The following is a 26,052-nucleotide window of genomic DNA, read 5'->3' as shown; positions in this document are numbered from 1 at the left end:
CAGAACAGTTGTGCAAATAGCTGTCCTTGATTCACTGCTAGATCTCGGTTTAAAGGTCAGGTTGCACTCAGAAAAAGTTAACGTGTTCTGAAATAGCAAAGCCAACATGGACTCTGCCTCAACTGGTTTCAGGTGTTGTAATTGAAGTGCATACTAAGTTGTTGCTTAGGACAGTATATGGAGTAATAACAGAGTAAAGTGGGCATAAATCAATTGATACAAGATCTGGGGGTCCCCAAAGCTGCAGGTGTTGGGTTTCTAACCCTCTAATGCAAGGACTTAGTTCAATGCATCAACAATGAATTAGAAAGCCAGCTGGACCACAGCATTGACGCTAGCCTGCTGAGCAACACTGTACAAGCAGTGTTTTCAGGTTACTATTAGTTCTTATAGATGAGTTCTGGGACATAGTTGCAATCAAAACTATCTTTCATTTATGAATAACACACTCAAAGATGGGACTAAGACATGTGGACATGAAGTTTAAAATATTTATTTCGAAATCCTCAGTCTAGTGTATAGAATATGCATGGCAACCAAACAGAATTCAAAAATAAATTTAGTTTAGCATGTAACTATCAGCAAAAACAAGATAAATGTTTCTAACATTGTAATCAAGTTTCTGAAATCCTAACATCATAATACTTTTTCCAAATACTATGCTAAACCTCAGCTACTGCATTAAATAGCAAAGCCTGCCCTGTGAGTTTCATAGGCTAGATCCTGCAGCATACTTATGAATAGCTGGTTGCGGATATTCCTTATCAGAGCACTTCCGCAGAAGCCTGTGCTCTAGGTGAAAGACGCCTTCAGTATGGCTTCTTTAATCAACTCTGACTGAGAGCAGGGGCTTGGCAATCTGGTGTTACCTCTTGCGTTATTTCTTTTGCAAATACCTCTCCTAATCACTGGTCAAATACTGGGGTTTTTGTACCATTTGGCCATTGATTTTATGACCTATTTACAAAATAAAACCGGTTTTGGAGACACTGAACCAACTAAACTAATGTAGTGCAAAATGCTGAGCTCGATCCACATGCTGATAGTAAGCATCCATCTTTGTAACAAACAACAGCAAGTTGTCGGTCATGAAGATATCAGCACATTTTAATAACGCTAAAGAAATTCGGGATAGACACGCAATAATGGAGGTGGCAAGTGCAGACAGGATGACATAAACCTCCGGGCCAACTAGAATAGTGTGTGTAAGTGGTGTGCCCAGACCCGAAGATGTAATTGTAACCCTCATTATACTGCTCGGCCTTTCGCTCTGTGTTATCTTTGGTGCTCCTGATGGATTGCAGGTTATATTGGAATACTAAAATGCTTGTATCTCCAGCTGAGATGTCTATGTAATGCCATTACCGCTGCAGTTCTGTTTCTAATAAAAATTGTTAAAAAAATAAAATAACGCTAAAGAAAAGCTCACAGGAAGCACGGAATGAAAACAAACTAACAGTGAGCACTGTCACAGAGTTTATAACAATCTCCAGATTTTGGGTTGAGCTAGACTAATTTTTAGTCCTAGACTATACTAAAAGCATTACATATAATACATTATTTCTCTCAAACACCATATAAAAAAAATTGCACATGAACAAATTTGGATAAAACGTTGAACTGCATAAAAAGACATTTGAATAACATTTTGCATATAGTAGCATTATATATGAAAGCATTTTAGGAAGATTTGAATAAATGTATTTATTTTATTTTTAAATTTTATTGTAGATCAATTTTCAGTTAGCGTTTCAAACATAATAACAATTAAAGGAGCGGCTATCTAACTCCAATAACACTATTCACATCAATCTCATTTAGTCTTGCACTATATGCATGACCTGTCATGTAATCGTCGGAGTCCTCTGAATTCCAAAGGGATTCTTGCCCTTGTGGCCCAACGGGTGATACATCTTCTTGTGCCAAGAACATCCGGAGGGGTTCCCATATGTCATTGGGCCTAGAAATTAAGGGCTGCAGTTCAGCATATATCTCTGATCGTTTGTTACATATGTTCAAATCTTATATCCAATAATATTTCTTAGGAATATGCATTCCCCCCAGTGTAGGGCTACCCTACATTTGCCAGTAGCAAAACCACTGCTGCAAACCTCCTACAGGTCTGTGGTATTATTTGGACATAGCTTAACTAAGCCACCAACGGATCAGGTTCTACTGTGATTCCTGTCACACAAGATAAGGATATAAAAATGTCACCCAAAACTTTTCGTGTCAGCCCGCTTAGCCATTCTAGATGTATAAAATCTGCATGTTCTGCTTGACAGTGGGGCAGGGATGTGATCTTCTCGAATCTAACCTGTATTGTTTTGCTGGTGTGAAGTAGGCCCAGCATAGGATTTATAATACGACCCATATGCCTATATTTAAGGGTTACCAGCTGAATTTGCCAATAGCAATATTCCCATATTTTTTCAGAACGTTCAATCCCAAAGTCAGTCTCCCTTGCCTGCTTATACCTCCCGGAACACGCTGTAGCATCTGAGGTCCTCGCAATCTATGTCAGATGTGTAAGTTCTTGCAGCTCTGTTGGGAATCTTGGCTGTCTGTCTTGTGCATTGTATCTCAGCCTATGATATGTAAAAATGTCTAAGGGGGAATGCATCACACCCATTCTTGAAGTGGTCTATAGTCATGAACTACCCCTTTATGTATAGATTACCCATCTCAGTCAGGCCGGCCTTCCAGAGGGATTCTATAACTTTACTTTCGCTAGTCAGCTGTAAAGTAGGGTTACTCAACAATAGTGGCACGGGTGAATACAAGTACGGGACCCCAGTCTTTCTTTCCAATGCCTTTCCAGGCCCAGCATGCCGATCGTGCCATAAGAACCTCCGCTTCAAACCAGTTGGCAATAAGAACATCACGGGCATCATATCTGTCTGTTCTTTTCAAATCTACCTAATCCGCGTCTCTGACAAAAAATAAGATGTTGTCTGCATACATGGAATGGAGCAGCCCATCAGCCCAAGAACTCAGTCCTCTGTGTATGTGATGTTCCTGCAGATGCCGGGCCAGTGGGTCAATATCCAACACAAATAGTAGAGGTGAAAGTGGGTAGCTCTGCCTTGAGCCCGTAAACACATCGAATGTTAGCCCAATAGCCCAAACCCTGGCTACCGGCTGCATGTAACATAGCATCAGCACCTTAAGGAACTATCCAGATATTCCATATTGTGCCAATATCGTTTTGAGAAAGGACTACTTCAGACAGTCAAATTCTTTTTCTGGGTCCAGTAGGGAGCTGCCTCCCTCTCAGGATTTAATTAACACAAACCAGAGAAGACCATGCGCAGATTGTTCGCGATCGAACTGTGTGTCATAAACCAGTTTTTCCATTGGTTGTGAGAGGTGATTCACCAGTACCTTGGCCATTAGTTTAGTGTCTAGATTTACCAACCTTTCAGCAAAGAGGTAATGAGAAGTCAAATGTACAGGTTTGCTCCACTTCCAGTTGCTTCAAACCATAATATCAAAGGCGAGAGAACTTGTATTGCTAAGTAATTAGCCTTCCTCTCAGAAAAATAATAACGGGGTGGGGAAAGAAACCTCTTTATTTAAAAGGACCCTTACCCAGCAGTTAAACACGTGGTATGCTTCATCCTCTGATGCTTTCTGGGCTAGATAGATGTCACACTTCACAGGAAGTCATCACTAGGCAGGAGGGGACCTGGTAGCCCATTGGCTAGTAGTTGCTGCATCCCCCTAGGGCACAAACTGGGCATACAAGGAATGCTTGCAGTTTGTCTAACCACTGGCAATTGCTCAGGTAGCATTCCAACCCATGTTTTTTTTTTGCCCACCTGCCACCTCCGTTTGGACCCAGTTGTATGCAAATCTGTCTTGACCCTACTCCCAATAGAAGCAGTCCAGCCCAAACTGACAGGCCAGCTCCTCCCCAAACCGTAACACAAGCTACCAAAGACTGGTTTTGCCCTGATTGGGGCTCTTTAGTCGGGTGTAGCCTGGTTCCAGTGGCAGAGTGAGCACAGAAATCCATACCTTGGCATTCCCCTGCCACTTAAGGGGGTACATCAAAACACACAAAAGGTGATGGGAGGAATGCTTGCAATTGGGTGGTTAGACAAATTGCAAGCATGCCTCCTATCACCTATTATGTATTTGATCCTTCTTTCTGCACCATCTAGAGGTATGATCTGGCAATCTATTTCTTCCATCAGTCTATCCAGCTATGTAGTGACAGAGCCAGTTTATGGTCAATTGATGTAAGACTAGCATTCAGATCTTTCAGAATGGCATCTGTGGTGGAGCTAGGGCCTGCGGATTCACCTCCCCCTCCTTCTGCCACAGTTAAAAGATTCAAACATGGTGCTTTCATTGAGAAGCTGCCAGGGTACTCTTCCAGACTGTAATGTCCGCAGTGACCATTTAAGCTGTGTAATTGCTCTCAAGTGAGCCAGTCCATGTATCAGGAGACAAAAGTCCTCTTTTAGGAGATCAAGGGCTGAAGACAATATATTGTTTAAGGAATATACTCTTTTTAAGCGCATTTGTATGCCATTGTCTATTACTTTGTGTCATTTATCGAATTTCTCTGTCCGCTTGTCTAATTCTTACTGCAGCGTCTTTCTCTTAGTATTTTTGCCATTCATTTTATATCTCATAACCTGCTGCAACTATGAAATTTCACTGGATGTGGACCTAGGAGGAAATCATTGAAATTCATATTTTCACGAATTGTGGACAGGTGCTCTTTCCTAGTTGTTGAGCTGAAATGTGCTAGCCATCGTTGGCACAGCGTACCCACACTGTACTTAGTAAAACTTACAGGTGTATATGTCTTTAATACCTGGGGTCTGGGTGATCTACTGAAGGACCAGGAGTTTTGGAAATAAATCGATGCATGCATATTTCTGAATCAGTAGGCCACAGGGCTATACTTTCAGAATGTAATTTGGTTGAGTGATACATATTGTTTTGAATTTCATCATTTAATTCAGCATCTGTGATATTTTATGTCCTCTGCCAATTTGGAAATTGTGTTGAGTACATTTTTGGAATAGAGGGTGTTTTTAAGTCCCCTGTGGTCACAAATTCCCGACCGGCGTTCTACTGTATTGTTTCATTCAGGAAAATTATTTCTCTAGGTCTTATGCATGCTCAGAATAAGGCTTCTTTACCTTGAATATGCCAACATTGTGTTTTCCCTAAATACTTTGTCATCAATATATTCTTTTACTAATAGCCTTGTATTTCGAGGTTTTAAATAACCTTGAGAATAAATCAGTTTGTTATTGGTAATAAGGTTCCTTTAGAGCCGTTCTTGCCCCTCTGAATAAAGTTTAAGGATCTGTCCTGTCAGCATTGTTGAAATAATGGAATTTCTTTAAGAAATTCAGGTGACTATTCAAAGGCGGTTCCTGCTACTGTTACCATGTGTGTAATTGTATCTGGTGCATAAGTAGTTCTGTGTTTCTGTGTATGTAGTGTTGGCAGTACATTTATCCATAATTATCAGCATATAAATAAGGATCCTCATTATCAGGGACTGTACAGGCCTGAAGGTGTTACATCATAAGTTTATCTGATTTGCTGTCCCATGCACCTGAAAAGAACCAGGCATTATTATATCATCCATGGAAATGTTTAAAACGTAGAAGATCTGCAAGAGTTCCGTAGCTCCCTCTAGTTGATAAGGAACTTTTCCCCACACCATTCCATCCGGCACAGGATATGCGGTGGTATGCAAAGCTTGATGATCTCGTCGTGCTTTGTGAGAAGAAAAATGTGGGTACAGTTCTCTAACCATAGGTAAATTCACAGTTTTAGTGGGAATGTAATGTCTATTTAACAAAAGTAAAACAACAGTCAGCATGAAGAGCCACATTAGATGAAAGAAGACTCCAGTAGCAATCCAGTAATAGGATCACAGTGGTATTAGATACCTGCCACGAAACCAATAGTAAGCTTAAAGTAATCTATGATATCGAGTGCCTTGGAGTGTGTTGGTAAATCAGCTTTTTCAAAGTAAGAATCATTTTCATAAAGGGTTATTTTTTGCAAGAGCATCATTTCAACTAATGCCTGCTCAGTTGGGGCTTCGTAATAAACCAACGCAGTAGATGAGGCTGTTGCCAAAATTGCAGCTTCTGGTTTCTCTGTGGAATCTGGCACTTTGTGTAAAGCTGGCGACACAGCAGTCTAGTGGGTCCTTGGATTAGGAATTAATTGATCAGCATGGCTGTATGTTTCTTGGAGTAGCTCCTTCGGAGTAGGGAGGTTTTATGAGGCTCTGTCCAGAGGCTTCTTGCTGTCAGAAGTGGTATGGTGAACAGAATCGGCCACATGGTGCTTTTTAATGTGATCGATTGACCTTTCTGTTTTTGTTGGAACCAGGCATTGGAGGCAAAATTAAAATGTGTTTGCTTTCTGAATAAAGAACGTAAATGGGTGGGCTTATAGGATGGCCTAAATACTTGTTTATCTGGGATTTTCATCTTGAACCAGATCCCCTAGTTTGGGGATCCACCTGTCTGCAGATTTAACAACCTTCTCGTCACCCGTGGCAGAGTCAAAGACTTTAAATTAGAGAGCTTGTCTTTGACCTCTTGGACACTGTGAGACAGTCAAATGCCTAGGTCAAAATGTTGTACTTCCTCCAGGATTATCTTGGTCTGGTACATAGATACTGCAAAGAGCATCTTGTACAGGGTGCGACCACCTAATACTCATCTAGGCAGATTATTTAATATTCTTTAGATTCCGTAAAGAATATGTGGCCAACTCAAGCCTGTACCTAACACCACGTTGGTCAAGACTTGTTTAATCATACCATTTACGTTGCTCTGTGCACTAAAGGGCTGCGAGTAATGCAGACTTACTCTCAGAGCATACATAGCATCCCTGAACGCCTTTGTGATGAACGCAGGATCATTGCCTGAATGGAAAGTATGAACAGCCCCATGACTACTAGCACTGCAAGTCTTTCATAACTGCTCAAGCATGAGCATCTTTGTTGCTAAGCCCATAGGAATTGGAAGCTTGAATTAATCACAACCAATATATATTTAGACCGATCAGCTGATATTATTGGTCCACTATGATTTGAGATAAATTGCACCAAACAGGCGATCTGAGATAAGGGAGTCTGCGCTGGCCTTCAAATAGTGGAATGTTTCATTTGTTGGCAAATATTGCATTGCCGCACATAGTTTTTAGCTTGTTTAGAGAAATACGGTCACTAGTATCTCTGCTGTAGCATAGGTACAATAGCACTTGTGCCAGCTTGGGCAGACACTAACCTCTCATGAGATGTTTTAATTAGTTCTAGTCTAACCTGCTCATTATGTATTACTCTGGCTCCCATTCCAGGCAGGAATGCCGTTGGAGAGTTAAAAAGTTATGTGAACTAAAAGTGTTAGAATATTTACAGGGCAAGCCATCTGGAGGCTTTTCCCCTTTAGCTTTTGTTTGTATTGTTGCCAAAATGCCTGTGTCAACCTTCATTTGAGATCTGCTTACTGTTTTATGAACCACTGTCTTTGCGGCCAAGTCTTCTGCACAATTCCTTTTGAGTGAACTCCCTTACTTTTATGGCCATGATATGTTGAACATGGAACAAAGGAAACTTGTCTTGTAGGACATCCACCTTTCCACAGAGCCGTCTATTGTTTTATTGGTTTTCCTTTTGAATCTCTGATTCTGTTCAGGCGCCAATATGCTAAATCAACATATGAGAGAGGAGTTGGCCTAACTGCTAGGGCGGTCGACCTCGAGTCTAGGGAACCGGGTTCGAGTCTGCAATGACGTTGAACATCCTGTGATTCTTGGCAAATCACTTAATCTCCCCGTGCCTAAAAACAATAGAATCTGTCCACATGTAACGCAACTGGTGCTATGTAAAGTGCTCTGATACCCGATACTGAGTCAAGTTCGCGCTATATAAAACTCTGTAAAATAAAAGAATAAAAAGATTGAACAAATGATGGACAGAATGTTGAACAAATCTAACATTCACCCCCCAGTCACAGATCTGGGTATAATCCATCATTTTCTTTGGCTCACTACGCCCCCCCAGTTTGGACACAGCCATTTGCAAATCAGTCTTGACCCTGTTCCTCATGGGAACAGTCCAGCCGGAACTGCCAGGCCAGGACCTCCCTGGACCGGAAACAAGCATCCTGGGACCAGTTTCAGGGTATCACCCCTCATCAGCCAGGCTGGCTTGAATCTTGTGGCACATCAAGCAAGGGACCCGTGTCTGGGCATACCCTTCCCACTTAGTGGGACAAAAGCAAAAAGAACAAATGATGGATGGTATTCTGAACAAATCAAACATTCTCCCCCAGTCATATGGCTGGGTCCAAACTGGGGTGGCGTAGTGAGCAATGAAAGAAAGGATTAAACCCAAATCTGTGACTCAGGTAAATGTTTGATTTGTTCAGTATTTTGTCATCATTTGTTTTTTTGTCTTTTTGCTTTTGTCGCCCTAAGTGGGAATGATATGCCCAGACGTGGGTCCCGTGCTCACTGTGCCACTGGATTCAAGCTAGCTAGGTGGATGAGGAGTGATACCCTGAAACCGGTCCCAGGATGCTTGTTTCTGGTCCAGGAAGAACCTGGCCTGCCAGTTTGGGCTGGACTGTTCCCATGAAGAGCAGGATCAAGACTGATATGCATATGGCTGGGTCCAAACTGGAGTGGCATTGTGAGCAAAAAAACAATGGATTAAACAGAGATCTGTGACTCAGGTGAATGTTTGATTTGTTAAGCATTCCAGCCATCATTTGTTCTTTTTGCGCTTTTGATACCCTACGTGGGAAGGGTATGCCTAGACGTTAGTTCCGTGCTCACTGTGTCACTGCATTCAAGGTGGCCTGGCTGATACGGGGTAATACCCCGAACCCTGTTCCAGGATTCTTGTTTCTGGTCCAGGGAGGACCTGGCCTGGCAGTTCGGGCTGGACTGTTCCCATGAGGAGCAGGGTCAAGATTGATTTGCATATGGTTGGGTCCAAACTGGGGAAGTGTTGTGAACAAAACAACGATGAATTAAGCCCAGATCTGTGACTGGGGTGAATGTTTTATTTGTTCAGCATTCCATCGTCCCTTGTTCTTTTTGCTTATAATTTTTTCTTTACCCTCAACCTCCTCTTTTGTTTTGAGGTACAGTTTGACTTCTTGTGATCCCAGAGTGTCACAGCCCACAGATGTAATGTTTCCAAATAATTTTTTGTAACTTCTATTTACGCTCTTGAAGAGGAATCCCTGCAAGTCTTTAAGTGCTTTAAGGACAGCAGGGCCACCGCCTGATCGCTGCAACTCTCCATGGTTCCACGACTTCCCCACTCTGCCTTTCGTCCCATCCATTGCAATGGTAGGGGCTAACAACTGCATTCATTCAGGCCCAACCACCGTGGCATACAGGCTACCCAGTCCTTTTTGTGGCTGTGGACTCAGTTCCCACAAGCCCCGTTGGACCCAAGCCCAGAGTTCTGTCCTTTCGCCCCACCCCCCCTCCCAGGAACCACAGCCTCTAAAAACGTTTACTATGCATTCTCACTATCACGGGCAACCAATAGGCAGCAGGATCAGGCACCACCTATCTCAATGGCACTCTATAACCTCAGACAAATGGGTGCTCCAAATTTATCAGTAGGTTTACACCCTCCAATTCACAGAAACCCCGCAGCCCATGTCACCATAATCAGACCAGCTGACGGAGGCCCATTTTTCTCTGCTGCGTCAGGAAGTGTAGGCTGCTTTGGCGAAAGGAGCCATTGAGAGAGTGCCGACAGTTTGTGGTTGCTATTGTCGCTACCTTCTGGTGCCAAAAAAGGATGGAGGCTTCCACCCTGTACTAGACCCGCACCCTCTTAAATTCTTCCTGAAGAAAGAGAAATTCAAAATGCTCAGGTCCTGTCTGCCCTGGAGACTGAATGGCAGCGTTGGATCTGCAAGACGCCTATTTTCACATATCCATCCTGCCGGCACACAGACATTACCTGCAGTTCTTAGTGGGCCACCAGCACTTTCAGTCCGCTGGTCTTTCCTTGGGCCTTACTCACGCTCCACCTTCATAAAGGTGATGGCGACAGTCGCTGCCGATCTGCAGAGGTCCGGGGTTCCAGACTTCCCTACCTCAATAACTTCCTGTTGAAGGTGGGCTCATCCCAGGCAGTCGCCTCCCACCTCTAGACTACTGTTGACCTCCTGCATTGACTGGGGTTTACTGTCAACGTGCCGAAGTCACACCTGAGTCCCCTCAGATGTTCCCTTTCATCGAAGCCCTTTTGGACAGAGTGTAGTTTTGGGCCTATCCTCCAGAATGGTGAGTCCAGGATATTCAGGCTATGATTTCAATGTTTGAGCCTCTATCCTGGATTTCAGTGAGACTGACTCTGAGGCTGCTGGGACTCATGGACTCCTGCATCATACTGGTCACATATGCGCGCTGGCATATGTCAGCTCTGCATTGGGACCTGAAGTCCCAGTGGGTACAGCATCAGAAGAATCTCTCTGACTTTGTCCATATATCAAAGGGAACTGCAAATGATCTACAGTGGTGGCTGACGAACCACAATTGGGTCAGTGGCAGACCCCTCTCCCTTCCCCGCCCAAGTTTACAGTGGTGACACGCCTGGTTTGGGGGTGGCTGTCTGGGAGAGGTAAAGATCAGAGAACCCGGGTCTGCGGCAGAGTCTCAGCTCCAGAGGCCTTGAGTCTGTGGACATGGCTGGAATGTCAGAATATTTCTCTAGTGGTTCAACACCTGGCGGGATCTCTGAACACCACAGCAGATCAACTCAGCCGTAAATGCCTCACGGATCATGAATGGCATCTCCTTAGGTGGTGCAAAATCTCTCTGTGACTGGGCCAAATCTTGTTCTACTCGCCACAACTGAGAACGCACAATGTAACCACTTCTGCGCACTGAAGTTTCCAAGGCAGCTTTCGCTCTGACACACATTTTGTCTTGAGTAGAACTCTGGCCTCCCGTACACCTTCCCCCTGATGCCATTTCTGCAGAGAATTATCAAGAGGATTAGGAACAACTGGGCCCAAGTCACTCTTGTGGCTTCAAATTGGGAACAGAGAGTATGCTATCCCAAACTCCTGAACATGAGCATCGGTCCTCCTATCAGGATGCCCGTTTGGGAGGAACTCCGGTCGCAGCAACATGGAAGGGTTCCACACCCAAACCTGTGCACTGTCCGCCTTCATGCATGGAGATTGACAGTCAGCTGCTGACAGTCTTTGGTCTCCCTTTGGAAGTCTGTGAAGTCATTCTGGTAGCCAGGCGTCCCTCAACAATGACCATATGCTTTGCATTGGGGACAAGTTGATGCACTGGCACCCATGTTGATCCTCTCTCTGCACCTTCGTCCGAGGTATTGTTTTTTTTTATTGTTAGCCCTGTAAGGCTTTGTTTTGGGCACAGTTAAAGGGTATCTTTCGGCCATATCGGCTTTTTTACCATTGCCGGATCTGCCCTCCAAGTTCAAGTAACCAGCTGTGACTTGTTTCCTTTAAGGACTTGAGCACATGTTTCTGTCAAAACCCTTCAATATGCTCCATGGGGACTTTAAGTTGATTTTAAAGTTTTTGATATCCTCCCCCTTCGAGCCCATGCATAATTGCTCTCTATGACTCTTGACGATCAAAACGGTATTCTTAGTGGTCATTACATTGGCCAGTAGGGTTAGTGAGCTTCAGACACTTTCGGTGCACCCTCCATACACCAACATCTTTCCAGACAAACTGGTTCTCCGCACTTGTGCCTCTTTCTTACCAAAAGTGAAGACGCCTCTCGATGTCAGCTAAAGCATCACACTGCTGGCCTGCTTCGCTCTACGCCACTTTTCCAAGGACGAGGAGAGACTCCATCGTCTGGACCCCCAAAAAATGTTTTTGTTCTACATCGATTGAACTACAGAACACCAGGGGGACGATCAGCTCTTCATTGGATTCGCCAGAGCAAAGAAAGAGAAAGCCATACAGAAGAGGACCATCTCTGGACAGATTGTGCTCAGGAGCAAACCGCCTGAGGGCTTGTGGACTCATTCCACCAGAGCCAAGGCTCGGCCACTGCATCAGCTCACAGAGTCCCCATCCTGGACATCTGTCAGGCTGCTATGAGGGCATCTTTGCACACATTTACTAAACACTACTGTCTTGACTGTGAAGTCCGTCACAACGGGCACTTTGCCTGTTTGGTCCTCCATTACTTATTTGTCTGAACCTGTTCACAGACCCACCTCCTTCCAAGGTAAGGAATCTGCGGCTAGAAGGTACTGTCAGGAAGACAAGTTACTTACCCTTGGTAACACCTTATCTGGTAGAGAGTCTAACCGCAGATTGCTTACTGACCATCCCATCCTCCAGTCTCTGCAAGCGTTTTTCTATCTAGGAAGGTCCCTTTAGGACCTCAGTGTCTACACACTGGTTCATCTTAATTCTGTTGTGGCTTTGTGCTTCTCAGGCAGAAATGTCATAAAAAGAAACAAATGCCAGTATGCTATGGTGGCGTCTATATAGGCTCTGCGCATGTGACTTCCGGCGTGGCAGATGTGGAGCCAATCGACACTACCTACTGGCACGTAGAGGTACTGCTCAAGATTTTCCTTGGTCCAGTCTGACTCCTGGGGAATATTCTAAGGTAAGGAATCTGTTGCTGGATTAAGTCTCTACCAGATAAAGCATTATTGAATGTAAGTAACCTGTTCTTTACTTCTATTGGGATAAGAGCTGCCATTTTTATTGAACAGATTCAACAAACATGAGAACAAAATAGTAGAAACAAAGAAACTGGGAAAAAAACTTTTTTTAAAGTCAAGCTTAACAAATTTACAGAAAACATGGGTTTCCTATTCATTCTGAAGGAGGAAACCAATACTACAAAGGGTGTCTCAGTGTATTTGTAATGATTGGTTTTTGAGTGTTCCAACAAAAAATACTCAAAAGTTCAGAAACATCCAAGGCTGGCTTTGAGCTCCAAACTAAAAAAAGATTTTGGGGGTCCACAGAGGCAGGGGTCTGATTTCGAACCCTTTGATGCAGTAGCTTAATTTGATGCCTCAACAATAAATTTAAAAGCTGGTTGGACCACAGTCCTAACAATAACCCACAGAACAATCTTCTGCAAGCAATGTGTTCAGGTTGCTATCAGTCGAGGTAGATGAGATCAGGTAAACAGCGGCAATCTAAATAATCTTGTGTTTATGAATAACAGACTCGTAGACGGCACTAATAACAGACATTTAGTTTAAAATGTTTATTTTAAAATCCTAATTCTACTGCATACAATATGAACGGTAACCACAACTACAACTACAATTGTTACTCAGCCCGTACTTGGCTCTACTTTAGCGGCCGAAAGGGAGGCAGTAAGGGTAGTTGGTAGTCAGGCACAGCTGGATAGCTTTCCCCTTCCGTCTTTTGAGGAGTTTTGCCTGCTGGCTAACAGCATATCCTCTGGTTCTCCTTTAGATCCATTGCCTCACAAATATTGGAAAGTATTCCAGACGGAGCTTTTTCCTCCGCTGTATGCTATCTGTTGCCAGTCTCTTTCTTTGGCACGTGTTCCAAAGTGTTGGAAATTAGCAGTGGTCTCACCTTTGTTGAAGAAGGAAACTTTGGATCCCACCTGTCCAGCGAATTATAGACCTATATCGCTGCTTCCTTTTCCCATTAAGATCTTAGAGAAACTGGTTACTAAACATCTGTCCAGTTTCCTGGAGACCAACTGCTGCTTGGACGCGTCTCAATTTGGCTTCAGACCAGCACATGGCACGGAATCGGCCCTGGTGACCGTGTTGGACGATCTTCGTTCGCGGGCCGACATTGGGCGAGCGGCCTTTTTAGTGCTGCTCGACATGTCGGCCGCTTTTGACACGGTCAACCATGACATCTTGGTCAAAAGACTTGAGGATGCAGGGGTGAAGGGTTCGGCTCGCGATTGGCTGTTTTCTTATTTGGGAGACAGACGCCAGGTAGTGGCCTTGCCACCATTCCAGTCAGAGATTAAAACAGTTGAGCAGGGCGTACCGCAAGGGTCTGCCATCAGCCCTATACTGTTTAATCTTTATCTTCGCCCTCTGGTGAGCTTGGTTAAATCATTTGGCATCTCGGTTATTAACTATGCCGATGATACGCAGCTCATCTTTTCCATCGAGGGCAAAGACGCGGTGTCGCTGGAGACTTTCCATCAATGTATGGCGTCAACTGCGGACTGGTTGAGGCAGAATTCTCTGCAGTTTAACAGCTCTAAAACAGAGGTTCTACACTGCTCACTGGACCACATCCCTCGGCCACTGCCTCCTGATTTTTGGCCTGCCTCCTTCCAGGAAGTTCCTTCTGCAGCAGTATCTGCCAGGAACCTGGGCGTTGTGTTTGGGCCTGATCTTCAACTGGATCTTTTTGTAAATAAAACTGTGTCCACCTGCATGATGCTGCTACGCATGCTGTGGAAGATTCTTCCGATGCTGCCGGCCCACGTTCGCCCAGAAGTGGTTCGCGGTACCATCTTGAGTAGGTTAGACTACTGCAACGCACTACTTCTGGGAGCTCCAAATAAATTGCTGGCCAAGCTACAACGCGTGCAGAATATGGCAGCCAAGCTAGCCCTGTCCCGTCGTCGATCTGACTCTTCATCTACGGCGCTAGCCGATCTTCACTGGCTACCAGTTTCACAGCGAGTCATCTTTAAGGCGCTTTGTTTGGTGTTTAGGGGACTTCATGGGCAAGGACCTGCTCCATTGCAGGAGCTGTTCCAGTGGTATGTGCCCACTCGCTCCCTTAGGTCACTGTCAGCACATCTTGTGGTAGTCCCAAAGGTATTGAGGGCTCGTATGGGCGGCCGAGCCTTCGGTTTCGTGGCGGCCAAACATTGGAATTCTCTCCCTTTATTGTTGAGAAGCTCTGGGGAGTTTCCCTCTTTTAAGAAAGAATTAAAAACGTTTCTCTTCCCTAGGTCTGCTTAATTTCACCTGACTGCCATGTGTGGTGTTGGTATAATTGTCTAAAGCGCCAGGATACCCTTCGGGTGACAGTATGCGCTATACAAATATGCCATACAATACAATACAATACAATACAACCACACAGAATGTGGAAATAAAAGCAGTTATGTGTGTAACGGTCAGCGAAAACAAGATAAATGTTTCTAACATTGTTACTGAGTTTCTGACATTCTAACACCCTAATACTGTTTCTAAATGCTATGCTGTACCTCAGCTACAGAATTAAATAGCAAAACCTGCCGTGTGAGTTTCATAGGATGGATGGCACAGCATACCTTTGAATAACTGGTTGGCGCTTTTCCTTCTCGCATCTCTCCTGCAGAAGCAGGATATGTGCTCTATGTGAAGGATGCCTGCAGCACGGCTTTCGTAATCAACTCCGACTGAGAGCAAGGAACTCGGCGGTAATCTGGTGCGATCTCTGGCGATAGTTCTGGCGCAAAGACCTCTTCTAATCAGTTGTCAAATCCTGGGGTTTTTAGACTATTTGCTGCTGCTTTTTTCTTTTCGTTACAAAATAAAAAAGGTTTTGTAGCTACTAAGCTTACTAAACTAATGTGGCACAAAATGTGCCCGCTTTATCCACATGTTGAAATTAAGCATCCATCTTTGTAAACAATAAGCTTACACTGCAAGGGGGCCATATTGTAATGGCTGGACCCATAACATAAACAAACAAGCATTTACAATGCAATAGGTCTCGCAATGACATTGTTTTGAGCTATTGGCATTGAAAATGTTATTGCTTTTTTTTCCCTTCGTGAAGTAATGGCGTTGTAAATGACAATGACCCCCGAATACAGACATACATAGAAACCGCACTACAAACGGGCACACATGCATGCACACGCTGAGAAACACACACACCCCGTGAGACAGACACACTAATACATAAAGTCACACGGGTGCACCGAAGCACGTGATCACACACGCAGACACACTGAGTCACAGGCACACTGACGCTATGGGTCTGGCAGACTAGCCGACACACCAGACACTGTCACACTGAGTAGAGGCGCACACATGCTGAGAGGGATGTTTTAATTATCAAGCTCAAGGTGCTCACTGTAAAAGTCAAGAGGAGTGGAAGACTGACTTGACATTATAAAGTTGAAACTGAGGGGTTACACACGTCTGCAACATATGTTCAGCTTGCTGAGCTAAATTTGTGTCAAGAACACATACCGAAGACCTTGACCCGATGCACTTCCATTGTGAGCCTGGGGATGCTGATGGTATTTTCTGCACTTTCCAACATCATCCTCAGGCCCGGGGTGGGTGTTGGTAATGATGATATATAGACTCACCATCTGGAAAGGCTGTAAGTGCCCGGGGGAGGTCGTGTAAGTCCCAGAATTCTTCCAGTATTTCTCATTTCTCCATTTATTTTTCCTTCCTCTCCTCTATTCTGATTTCTCTCCAGCTCTAGTTCCTTTCTTTTTTGCCCTCTCTTTCTTTCTCTGCTTTTTTCCTTCGGTTTTTTCCCGTCTTCATTCTTTTTCTACTTGTTTTCAGCCTTATCTTCTTTCCATGTCTTCATTGTTTCTCCTACATTATTCTTTCTCTGTCTTGTTTTCTTGTTGTATTCACTTACTGTACATTCCTCGTTCTTTTTCTCCACTACTCTCCTTTCCTCAATGTTTCTCCTTCTTTGTTTCTTTCATATTTTCTTTTTTGTTCTACTCTTTCTTATCCCATCTCTTGTTTGCCCTTCACTCAATTTTCCTCCTTTTCTCATTTGCTTTTTTCTTGATTTGTTTGCACTAAACCCCTTGAAGCACCTAAATGCAAGTGAACCTTCAATTGCTGAAATAAATTAAGAAATGTACTACTTAAAGCTTCATATTCTTTAGAAAAAACAAAATAATTATGGTTTATCACAAATGGAAATGCTTACAAAATAAATAGTAAACATGGAGTCATATCTGTAATAAATCAGCGAAAGTGACTGCTACATAACACTCCACTCCAGAGATCTCTGGCTGGCAAGGAACTTCTCTAGACACAACAGGGCTGCGGGGCTCTTGTGAGAGAGTTCCGAGTTTCCTCTCTCTTCGTGCAACGAACCCCAGAGCCTCACATTATGCATGGCTGCAGTCCTAAACAATACCCAACATGGCCAGTCCTGCGCCCGTTGCCTCCCCTTTGCCAACCCACTGGCACCCAATCTCCTTGGCAGCGATGAAGCAGCGGGCTTCCACGCCAGCAGAAATGTCTGCTGTGGAGTAGGTTGTGTGGGGACAGCCTCTCTGCACCCTACCCCACCGCAAACCAGACTTCCTTCGGGCACAAAGAAGCGCCTGCCAAACGATTCCGTTCTACAGGGGAGCAAAGCAAGGGGTTTAGTGAAGAGGCAGGGGAGGGGGTATAGAAGGGAATTAGGATTGGGCGGACTGAAAAATGGGAGGAGGAAGCGCACGAGGAAGGGAAGGAGGGAGAGCTAGGAATGGTGTTTAGCGAAGAGGCAGGGGAGGGGGAATAGAAGGAAATTAGGATTGGGCGGACTGAAAAATGGGAGGAGGAAGCACGCGAGGAAGGGAAGGAGGGAGAGCTAGGAATGGTAGCTCCGAGAAGAGGGGCCGTGGGAGGGGAGGAATAGAGGAAAGGGGGAAGGCGGGACAGGGCGTGGGCGGGATAAAGGCAAGAATGGTGAACGCGAGAGGCATGAGTATTCGTGCCCCTTTATCGCACTTTCCCGCCATTTCCCGCCCCCTTCTGTCTGTTCCCTTCCTCCTCCCACCATCACTCAGTGCCCCTCCCTAACCCTGATGCTGTTTCCACTTTTGCTTGTGATGCCGTTGTTTACAGAGCGCGGCTCGGGTGACTTAGAAGCGCACCCGGACAGAGAGGCCCCGCCGCCCCACTCACACCAGTGCATGGGAAATCAATATTTTTGTTTTTGCATCTTTTATATAGCGCGAACTCGACCCGAAGGTATTGGAGCGCTGTACATAAGCACCGTATTTACATTACATATTCAGGCAGGAGGAGATTAAGTGATTTGCCCAGAATCACAGGATGTGGACACGACCCCGAGGCTCGAACCCTGTTTTCCAGCACCAAAGTCGGCAGTCCACACATACAGAGCGGGGCTGAGATGTTCATGGATGAAATGCATACGTGGCAACATTTTAGAGCAGGCAAGTGAGGGGGAAATTCTAACAAGCGCTCCCATGACGTTTTCGTTTCGCTTTTTCTGCCGTCCCACTTGGACGGCCTCGCCTGCTAAAGGGTTTCCTATCTTTATGGGGCCATGTGTTTTGCCCCATAAAGATAAGAAACCTTTCACGACAAAAGGAAGGCAGAGGACCCCGTGCAAATGGGACGGCCCAGAAAGCCGAGCAAATACATCACCAACAGCTCTTTTCCAATGGCTGGTCACCGTTAAGCATAAACGGTGACTCCAGACAATGGAAAAGAGGGGCGGGGCTTAATGCCCTTTACTAAAAAATCCCCATATCATTAAATCTCGACAGCGAGACTGCGCATGCGCGCAGCCTACACTAGCGAGACCTAAAAACATGTCAGCCTGCAGAGTTGTCAGCCATGATGATCTCAGCATTTTTGTTTGTGCACTTAGAACTTCAAACTTTCTATTAACAAACACAGACTACGGAGGAGCCAAGATGGCGACCGGAGCAGACGCTTGAGCGCCCGGCTCCGTCGGCCCTTGGCCCCGGACTATCATCCTGATTCCTATCCTTGCCGATTCTCGAGGTGAAGCGTGTGCGACGACGCGCTGTCCACGCCGCCGCTTCCCCGAAGTCTCAGCCCGCCCGGATGCCGGAGTTCTTGGTGCTTTTGTTCTCCGCCCTGGACCCCTGCTCCATTGTGGCCTTTGCCGGCCCCCTGGAAGCTCCGCAGTCACCGGACCCGCTAGCGCAAACCCGAGCCCCGCGGTCCCGACCTCACCTAACACCACGGACTGTCGCCAGATGAGCCTGGGGAGGGACGACCAGACACCTCCTGCACCCTGCGCCTGAAGGGCTGGGGCTGTAAGGTAAGCCCCGGTGCGGCGGGTCTCCTGCCCCGATCTGTGGACCGCGCTGTGGGAGGCTGCCGACCCCCTTCTTCTATTGCCTAGTCGGCTGCAAAGAGAACCCGAGGGAAGGGAGGCGACTGTTGGCTTTCCCAGTTGCGGTGCAGACCTGAGGGGAACTGACTCCTTGCTACGACCCTCCCCCCTGGCCATTGTACCGTCCGGCGGTAAAACATGGCGTTGTTTGCCTGCTCGCGGCTGGGGGGTGATACTCCGGTCTTGCCCGCTGCCCGCTTCGCCCTCCCTCCACCAGACACCAGCTCCACAGTGCCGTCCCGGATTGCTGCCGATGTGGGGGTGCAGCTTCCGCTGACATGCGGCTCCGTTCTGGCCGTCCTGCGGGACCTTCGTCTACAAATGTGTGCTCGCTTTCAGGCGCTGAGTGAGCAGTTTGACTCCATGCTGTCGGCTGCGGGCCGTGAGCGCTCCGTTTGTCATCAACACGGCGTGGGTCTGCCAGTGCTTTTGTCCTCTTGCGGGGACGCAACGGCTGTGTGTGATCGTGGTACACTGGTGCCTGCATCTGGCTTTCCCGGCACCCAGGATCAGTTGCTCTCCAGCTCAACAGCGGATACTTTGTTTCCCCTTTCATTGCTGCCTGCTTCATTGTTGCCTGCCTCACCGCGTCTGCAAGAGTATCCAGCTGAGCAACACCTAACATCCTCGAGGAATCGTTCACGGTGGCCTACTGCTTCTTTTCTGTGGAACTCCTGTACTCTACATGCCATGTCTGGACTTTATGTGGTGCACAAAGGGACCTCTACAGATGGTCGGTGGCCATTTTGTGATTCTACTTCACCATCTTCTCCTAAGCGGCCATATTGTCTTTGTCTGCACGGGGTGCGGGGCCTTCATGTGGGGGCTGGCTTAATCTCAAGCCCGCGATCGGGCCAGGGCTAGACTGATTTATATCGCCATGGTTTCACGGATGGGCTGGACTGGGACTGGAACTGTATGTATACTTTGTGCGCACTCGTCGCGATCTGTCTTCCTTCATTTAAATTGTTGTGACAATTCATTTTCACACGACCGCTTTTGGTGTAGTGGGTTCTCAGGGTGTGGAAGCAATAGATGGCCGATGGTTTTAGGGCGCTCTGATGATACGCAGGCTCCTCCCCGCTTTCTTCTTTTTGGGAGTTTAGATTAGAATAGTCCTATTCTTTTCTCGCCCCCTTTATCATAGGTGTACTGTTTTCTTATCTTTCTTTACTCTATTCTTACTCTCTTTCTTGTCTATATTTCGGGTTTATTGGGCGACAGGCACTATGCTGGGGGGGGGGCAGGCCGTAGCCTCCGCATTGGTGTAGGGTGGGGGGGTAATTTACTGTTTCTAATTAGTTCTATGGGCCTTTTTTTCTTTGTATGTTTCTGCGCTATACTTGTTTCGATTCTGGGTCCGGGTGTGGGGTTGACTGAGTGGGGGCGGCACTGGAGGGGTGCGTAATTGCTCATGTGACTATCCTGTTATATAACTGCATTGCCTCACTGCCTGAGATTTTACTTCCATTGCTGTTTTAATGATGCTGCTGCTCTCCCGTGTGGTGAAGATATCGTGCGGACTCGAATCTCCTTGGTTCTTATTCTTCACTGACTTTCTCCCTGATAAAATTATTTTGAAAAACTTTAAAATTAACCTTCACTTCTCCTTTCCCTGGGGTCAAGGATCTCTCCAGTGTATAATTCATAAATCGTTGCTAATCTTGACCGTTGAAGCACAGGGGCCGTAATGTTTGTATCAGTGCTTAATCGTACCGTGGCCGGCCTGAAGGTTGTAGGCCCGTATTTGTTCTTTTAATATGCACGAATAAAGGTTTTAAAAAAAAACAAAAAAAAAAAAAACAAACACAGACTAAAAACTGACTACCAGAGTTAGCACTGTCACAGTGTTCATGACACCATGTGCAGTTTGTAGACTACTGAGTTTAAGTGCTGACTGAGCTGGGCACAATTGAGATGTTTATCACTAGATTGCTCTCAGTTACATAGTTGAGTGAATCTACTGCCACAGGGTTTTGCAGCCCTGGACAGATTCTAAGGCGTCATGGTCCTCTGTTGTTGATGTTGAAGTCTAAAATGCCCTTGCGGTGATTTCTAACTTTTAATTCAATATATATACTTATATTTTTTACAGATTAGCGTGGAGGGGAACATAATGGCGGCTGCCTCGGGGGCAATGACTGTTGAGATCTGGAGGATGGCAAACTGACTGGACAAGAAACGGACCTGTCCACAGCGGAATAATGGAAAGGAAACATGCCTGGGAAAGAAAAAAACAAAGGCTATAAATAATAGTGGCTGTCCAGCTCACTTTTTAAATGCCCTTTTATGAACATGGCATTGAGCTGTTGGCGTTGGCTTCACACCGAATTGCGTTTCCTGCCATAGAGACACGTAGCAGCACTGGACATTCCTTTCCAAATGGGCTCTGAACACTTTCCAGGGATAAATCTGGTGTCTGTTGTACGTCCACATGCGTTAACTGAACCATTCCTGTTCAAAAAACATTTCTGATGTTCTTGCAATTTTTCATAATTTTTCTGACTTTATGATCCTGTGCGATTTGTGGCTTCTTCTAACTGTCGTGACAGAGCAAGGCTATCGTGATTTTTTTTTATTGAGAGAAGTGGTTATGCAAACTAGTTTTTTTATTTGTGTAAAAATAGAAAAAGCTCGATAAGCTTTTGCCAAAGTTTTGTACATGCAAGCGAAGATGGTGTAACACTTGCATGCGCACGCCATCATATGTGTAATCCAAAATCAACACATTTTTTTTGTATTGAAAGGCAGCCCATCAACTATTCTCTCCTTACTAAATATCCAGCATTTGCCTTTCGATCTGAGCTCACCACTATTAGCCCAGAAGGAAATAAGAGTCTTACTGTGATAGCTTATGTAAAATAGTTAACACACATACAAGCATTTGTGTGGCAAACCAGGTATGCCAAGGCCGCCATATCTTGCACACAGACCTGCCTCAGTAAAGGTCGACCTTAAATTGCTTTCCACTGGGTCTTTCGGCCTATTAAATTGTTCCTGAAAGAAGGGTGCTTTGTTTTCTTGAAAGCTAGCAACCTAAAGTGTTACTAAATGTAAAAAAGTATCACCTCTACAAAATTGCATGCTGTTAAAAAAGTGGTTGCAGTAGAGGAAAACTTAGATACAAAATCCGCTATTAGCACATATAGCTGTGCTGAAATATGCATGTCCTGTGCTCAATATGTTCATAAGTCACTTAACAATATCATTAATGGGCTTAACTTGCCCTTCTACCGACAGACGTAACAAAAAGAAGGCACTGGCACTCAGGGAGTGTTTGATATTGGATAAAACCTGTTAAAAATAGGATGCCTTAGATCAGAAGCTGGTGTAGGGAAAAAACGGAGTCATGAAATAGAAAAGGGGGCCGAGCTCTGAGGCTGCACCAATTTAGTCAAAGATGGTGGTATTTAGAACTCTTAATCTAAGCAGTTGTGCTGAGGTCAAGGGTGAATACTAGAGGGAGCTAGACCATCCATACCCAAGGCCCAGCTCTGAGTAAGTCTATCCAGATAGACTGATTCTTCATGGGCAAGTTAATGGCTATTGGTCCCCCATAACAGGGCTAGAAACAAGCAAGATAAGGCTCCCAGTCGTCAGTTCTATATGGTTCAGCGTTGTGAGCTTGGAAGCATCCAGACATGACTTTTTCTCATGTTGCAAGCAAACATATTCATTTGCTGTTCCTTATGTATTGAAAACACTAATAAAAAATAATTTAACTCTCAAAAAAGAGTACCATGCTTTAACGAGAATATGTAAATTCAATTCTCACGGGAGGGGCTAGGCAGATATGTATATGAATTATTTATGGCTGTATGACATTATGACGCATTCCTTCACCATGCATTTTTTTTACAATACAGATTTAAAAATGCACTACCACGGATTGACATTCACTCGCATGTGAAATACCTTTACCACACAATCCACTACCACGCATACTTTTACCACGCCTACTGTTAATCCAGTCACAGTCTAACATTGCTGCCTACTGGTAAAAAACTTGACAATAAATCTTAATATGTTATTGTAAACAAACTATATATTTTAAAAAATTATAAATTATGCCGATTACAGGTTTACAACTATTTTTAATTTTATATTTTTGGGGGAGACGCCCCCACTCAAACCACCTTTTTTAATTAACCTTAAAAATATTTAAACTACTTACTACATACTCACCAATGCAAACATATATGCGTTGTAAAGACTTGCGTGGTAAAAGTAATTGTGATATAAAATATGCGTTGCAATTGCATTTCATGGCAAAAACTTTGTGGTAAAGGTTGTTCCCCATTATTTATTACTGTAAATAGTTTGCAGTGTTTTGTTCATGTTGGTAATGGTGAGATTTCAGTCCACAGAGCTAAACCAAGAGTGTGTGTTAATACGGGATTGTGGTGTACACAAAATAATTCTTTCCGGCTGCCTTTTTTATGTATGTGACGGTATCTATCACGTCTGATAAGGAAAGGTTTTACCTTCAAAGGGGCTTGGAGGATTATATGTATATTCCAGAAAACTGCAATATTGAAAATGTTGATTGTCCTATAACTGTCCTCCAGGCCCCTTTTGCAGTACCAAATCAAAGGTGTTAACAATACCAAAAACACTTTGTTCTGTTAACTTTAGAAAACCAAGTTCAGAACGTCATAAGCTCATGCTCGTTGCCACAGTCAGAATACCCACAGTTTTGGCGCACAAGGCAGTACTAATCACAAATACAGTTTTAAATATTAGCACCCTTTGGCATTTTGCTTCCTTTGGAAATAAATTGTTGTTTGGAGACAGATAAAACCACTGCCAAAAATCAAGCAATTACCATAGAAGATATTGACATAATTGTCTTGCATACAAAATATTACTTTGGAAAATTTTGCTGAGCCATTGGAAGAATGGGTGTGCGTACTTAATTTATTGTTAAGAACGGCAATGCGATAGGTTTACCAAGTGGCCAGTGTGTTTTCCTTGTTTCAGGGATTTTGTTTTACGTTGTTGTATGGATTTGTTGACGTTAAACCAAAATTGAAATACAACTCTATTGGTTTTATCCTTTATTTTTGTTAAAGAGCATACACTGGCATATTTGAAGAAGGCACTACTTACGATAAACGAAGTAGATACAATCTTTAAGGGAACAGAAAGATGGATGGGTTAGAATCTGGGTTTAGTGACCTCCAGGTATGTCATACTCCGTTGGGGGGCACGGGGCAGTCATGTGCTATTGAGCTTAAGCTGTGGTGCGATAGGTTGCCACAGATGTTCCAGGGCCCATCCTATCATGGCCCTGCAGACTGGGCCAAGTACAATCCCTTCCACACTTGACTCTCATGGTAGCAGGGAACCAACTGTCAAGGGCTTCTCAGGGAGAATCGGGCTCTCCACTCAAAAATCAAGCAACAGACACAATAATTGCAGTGTCCAGCCCCATGCTTGTCTTTTCAGAAACCGTTCACACAGTTGTACTAAATACTACACAAACCGATGTATTACTTACTAGTCCCTCCAGGGAGCCTCTATCCACTAGTTTCACCCTTTTGGAAAATCAATAAAGTGTGTGTCAAGCACAGGTACAGGGTGTTTGCTAACTCACAGTCAAAGGTGCACTCTTTTCAACAAGTCTTACCCTCTTCAATGATTAGGATAGGCAAAGATTGAATCTTTGTTCATTTCGGCCCACTGGAGGGGCCCCTCTGTGTATTATCGGGGGGGGCATGGTGAATAGGAAGTACACAGGGCTGCTGGGGAAGCTAGGTGAGAGCTGCGTCTGACTATTTACCCACCCACTTTAAGTCTTTCAAGGTTGTGGCGCCGATACAGGTGCAGAGACGGTTGTTGCGTTCTCTAGTAATTGTGGCAATGCTGTCATGCCTAAGCCAGAGATAGTTGTAGCCCGATCAGGCCAAAGGTAGTCACGACGGCAGTTGCAGCCCCCATCGGGCCAGTGGTAGGTGCAGCAACGACCAAGCCTATGGTGCTTTTGGCAGTTGCAGTCCCTGTACAGGCCTACGATGATCACTGCAGTTACACCCACGCCCAATCCGGGTCTGTGATCATCACAGCAGTTGCATCCCCAATCTGGACCTACGATGATCACAGCAGCTGAGCCCTCTTCCAGGCCAGCAATAATCACAACAGTATGGGGCCCCCATATGGGTCCATGATGATCATAGCCGTTGTGGTTCCCATCCGTAACCAGTGTGAGACTCTTTTCACAGGCCGCCCTACCAGCATGCTCTTGGTCAGTTATCTCTCTGGATAGCCCTCTACCACTGGGGACATGCAGGGTGTCACTCCTCCTGATGAGCTGCTCCTCCTGGAAGGCTCCTTCCCTCTCTCAGCAGGCAGGCAAGCTTCTAGGTGCTTCCAGCAGATGCACTCCTCCAGCAGAAAGTGCTGACTTCAGGTGGTGTCCCTTCTCCCCTGAGAGACTGGCTATTTGACACCAGCCTCTGTTGAACAGCAGTTCTTTGAGTACTCTGCGCAGCACTCTTCCATGGTCATAAAGGACTTGAAACTGGAAGAAAAATGGGGTGGTTTGTGTCCCACTTTTTTTTACACAACTTCTATTCATGGGATGTAGGTCCACTGTCTCAAATTGCAGAACTATTCAGGTTGGTTCTTCATTCTAGTGTCCACCTCTGACTGCTCTCCAGACACTACCTGTATGAGTGATGATTCTCATAACAGGTCGCACTGTCTGTCTGCAGCCTGTAGCATCCAAAACAGGCACCTTAGGGTCTGAGGTTTTTGCAGCTGACTATCATCAGGCTAACTGAAGGAGAAATCTGGGATAGACAAAAGGGCAGACCGGACCTAGAAACGTTTTCACCTCACACGAGAGACAGCAGTGCCACCCTTCACCGCTACGATCTACTATAGCAGTGCGCATGAAAACTAAGCAGCGTCACAAAAATCCTCCGAATTTCTATATGTAGCCCTGTCTCCGCCCCCCTCACTTTGGTGTCTGGTTCTC

The 26,052-nt window shown here is 45.1% G+C and overlaps 1 protein-coding gene across 2 annotated transcripts in view; it reads left to right on the top strand.

The window, feature by feature from the left end:
* Window positions 1–24,112, top strand: part of FBXW9 (F-box and WD repeat domain containing 9) — a 128,404-nt gene extending 104,292 nt beyond the window's left edge. For both annotated transcript variants that reach the window (XM_085654456.1, XM_085654455.1), the window contains exon 11: window positions 21,169–24,112. In XM_085654456.1, the coding sequence (XP_085510582.1) occupies window positions 21,169–21,243 (75 nt within the window). In that variant the 3' untranslated portion in view covers window positions 21,244–24,112. The remainder of the gene's footprint in view (window positions 1–21,168) is intronic.
* The last annotated feature ends 1,940 nt before the right edge of the window (window positions 24,113–26,052 follow it).

The sequence above is a fragment of the Triturus cristatus genome, chromosome 4_1 (assembly GCF_964204655.1).
Source record: "Triturus cristatus chromosome 4_1, aTriCri1.1, whole genome shotgun sequence".
NCBI lineage: Eukaryota > Metazoa > Chordata > Amphibia > Caudata > Salamandridae > Triturus > Triturus cristatus.
This window is presented reverse-complemented; position numbering and strand designations above follow the sequence as displayed.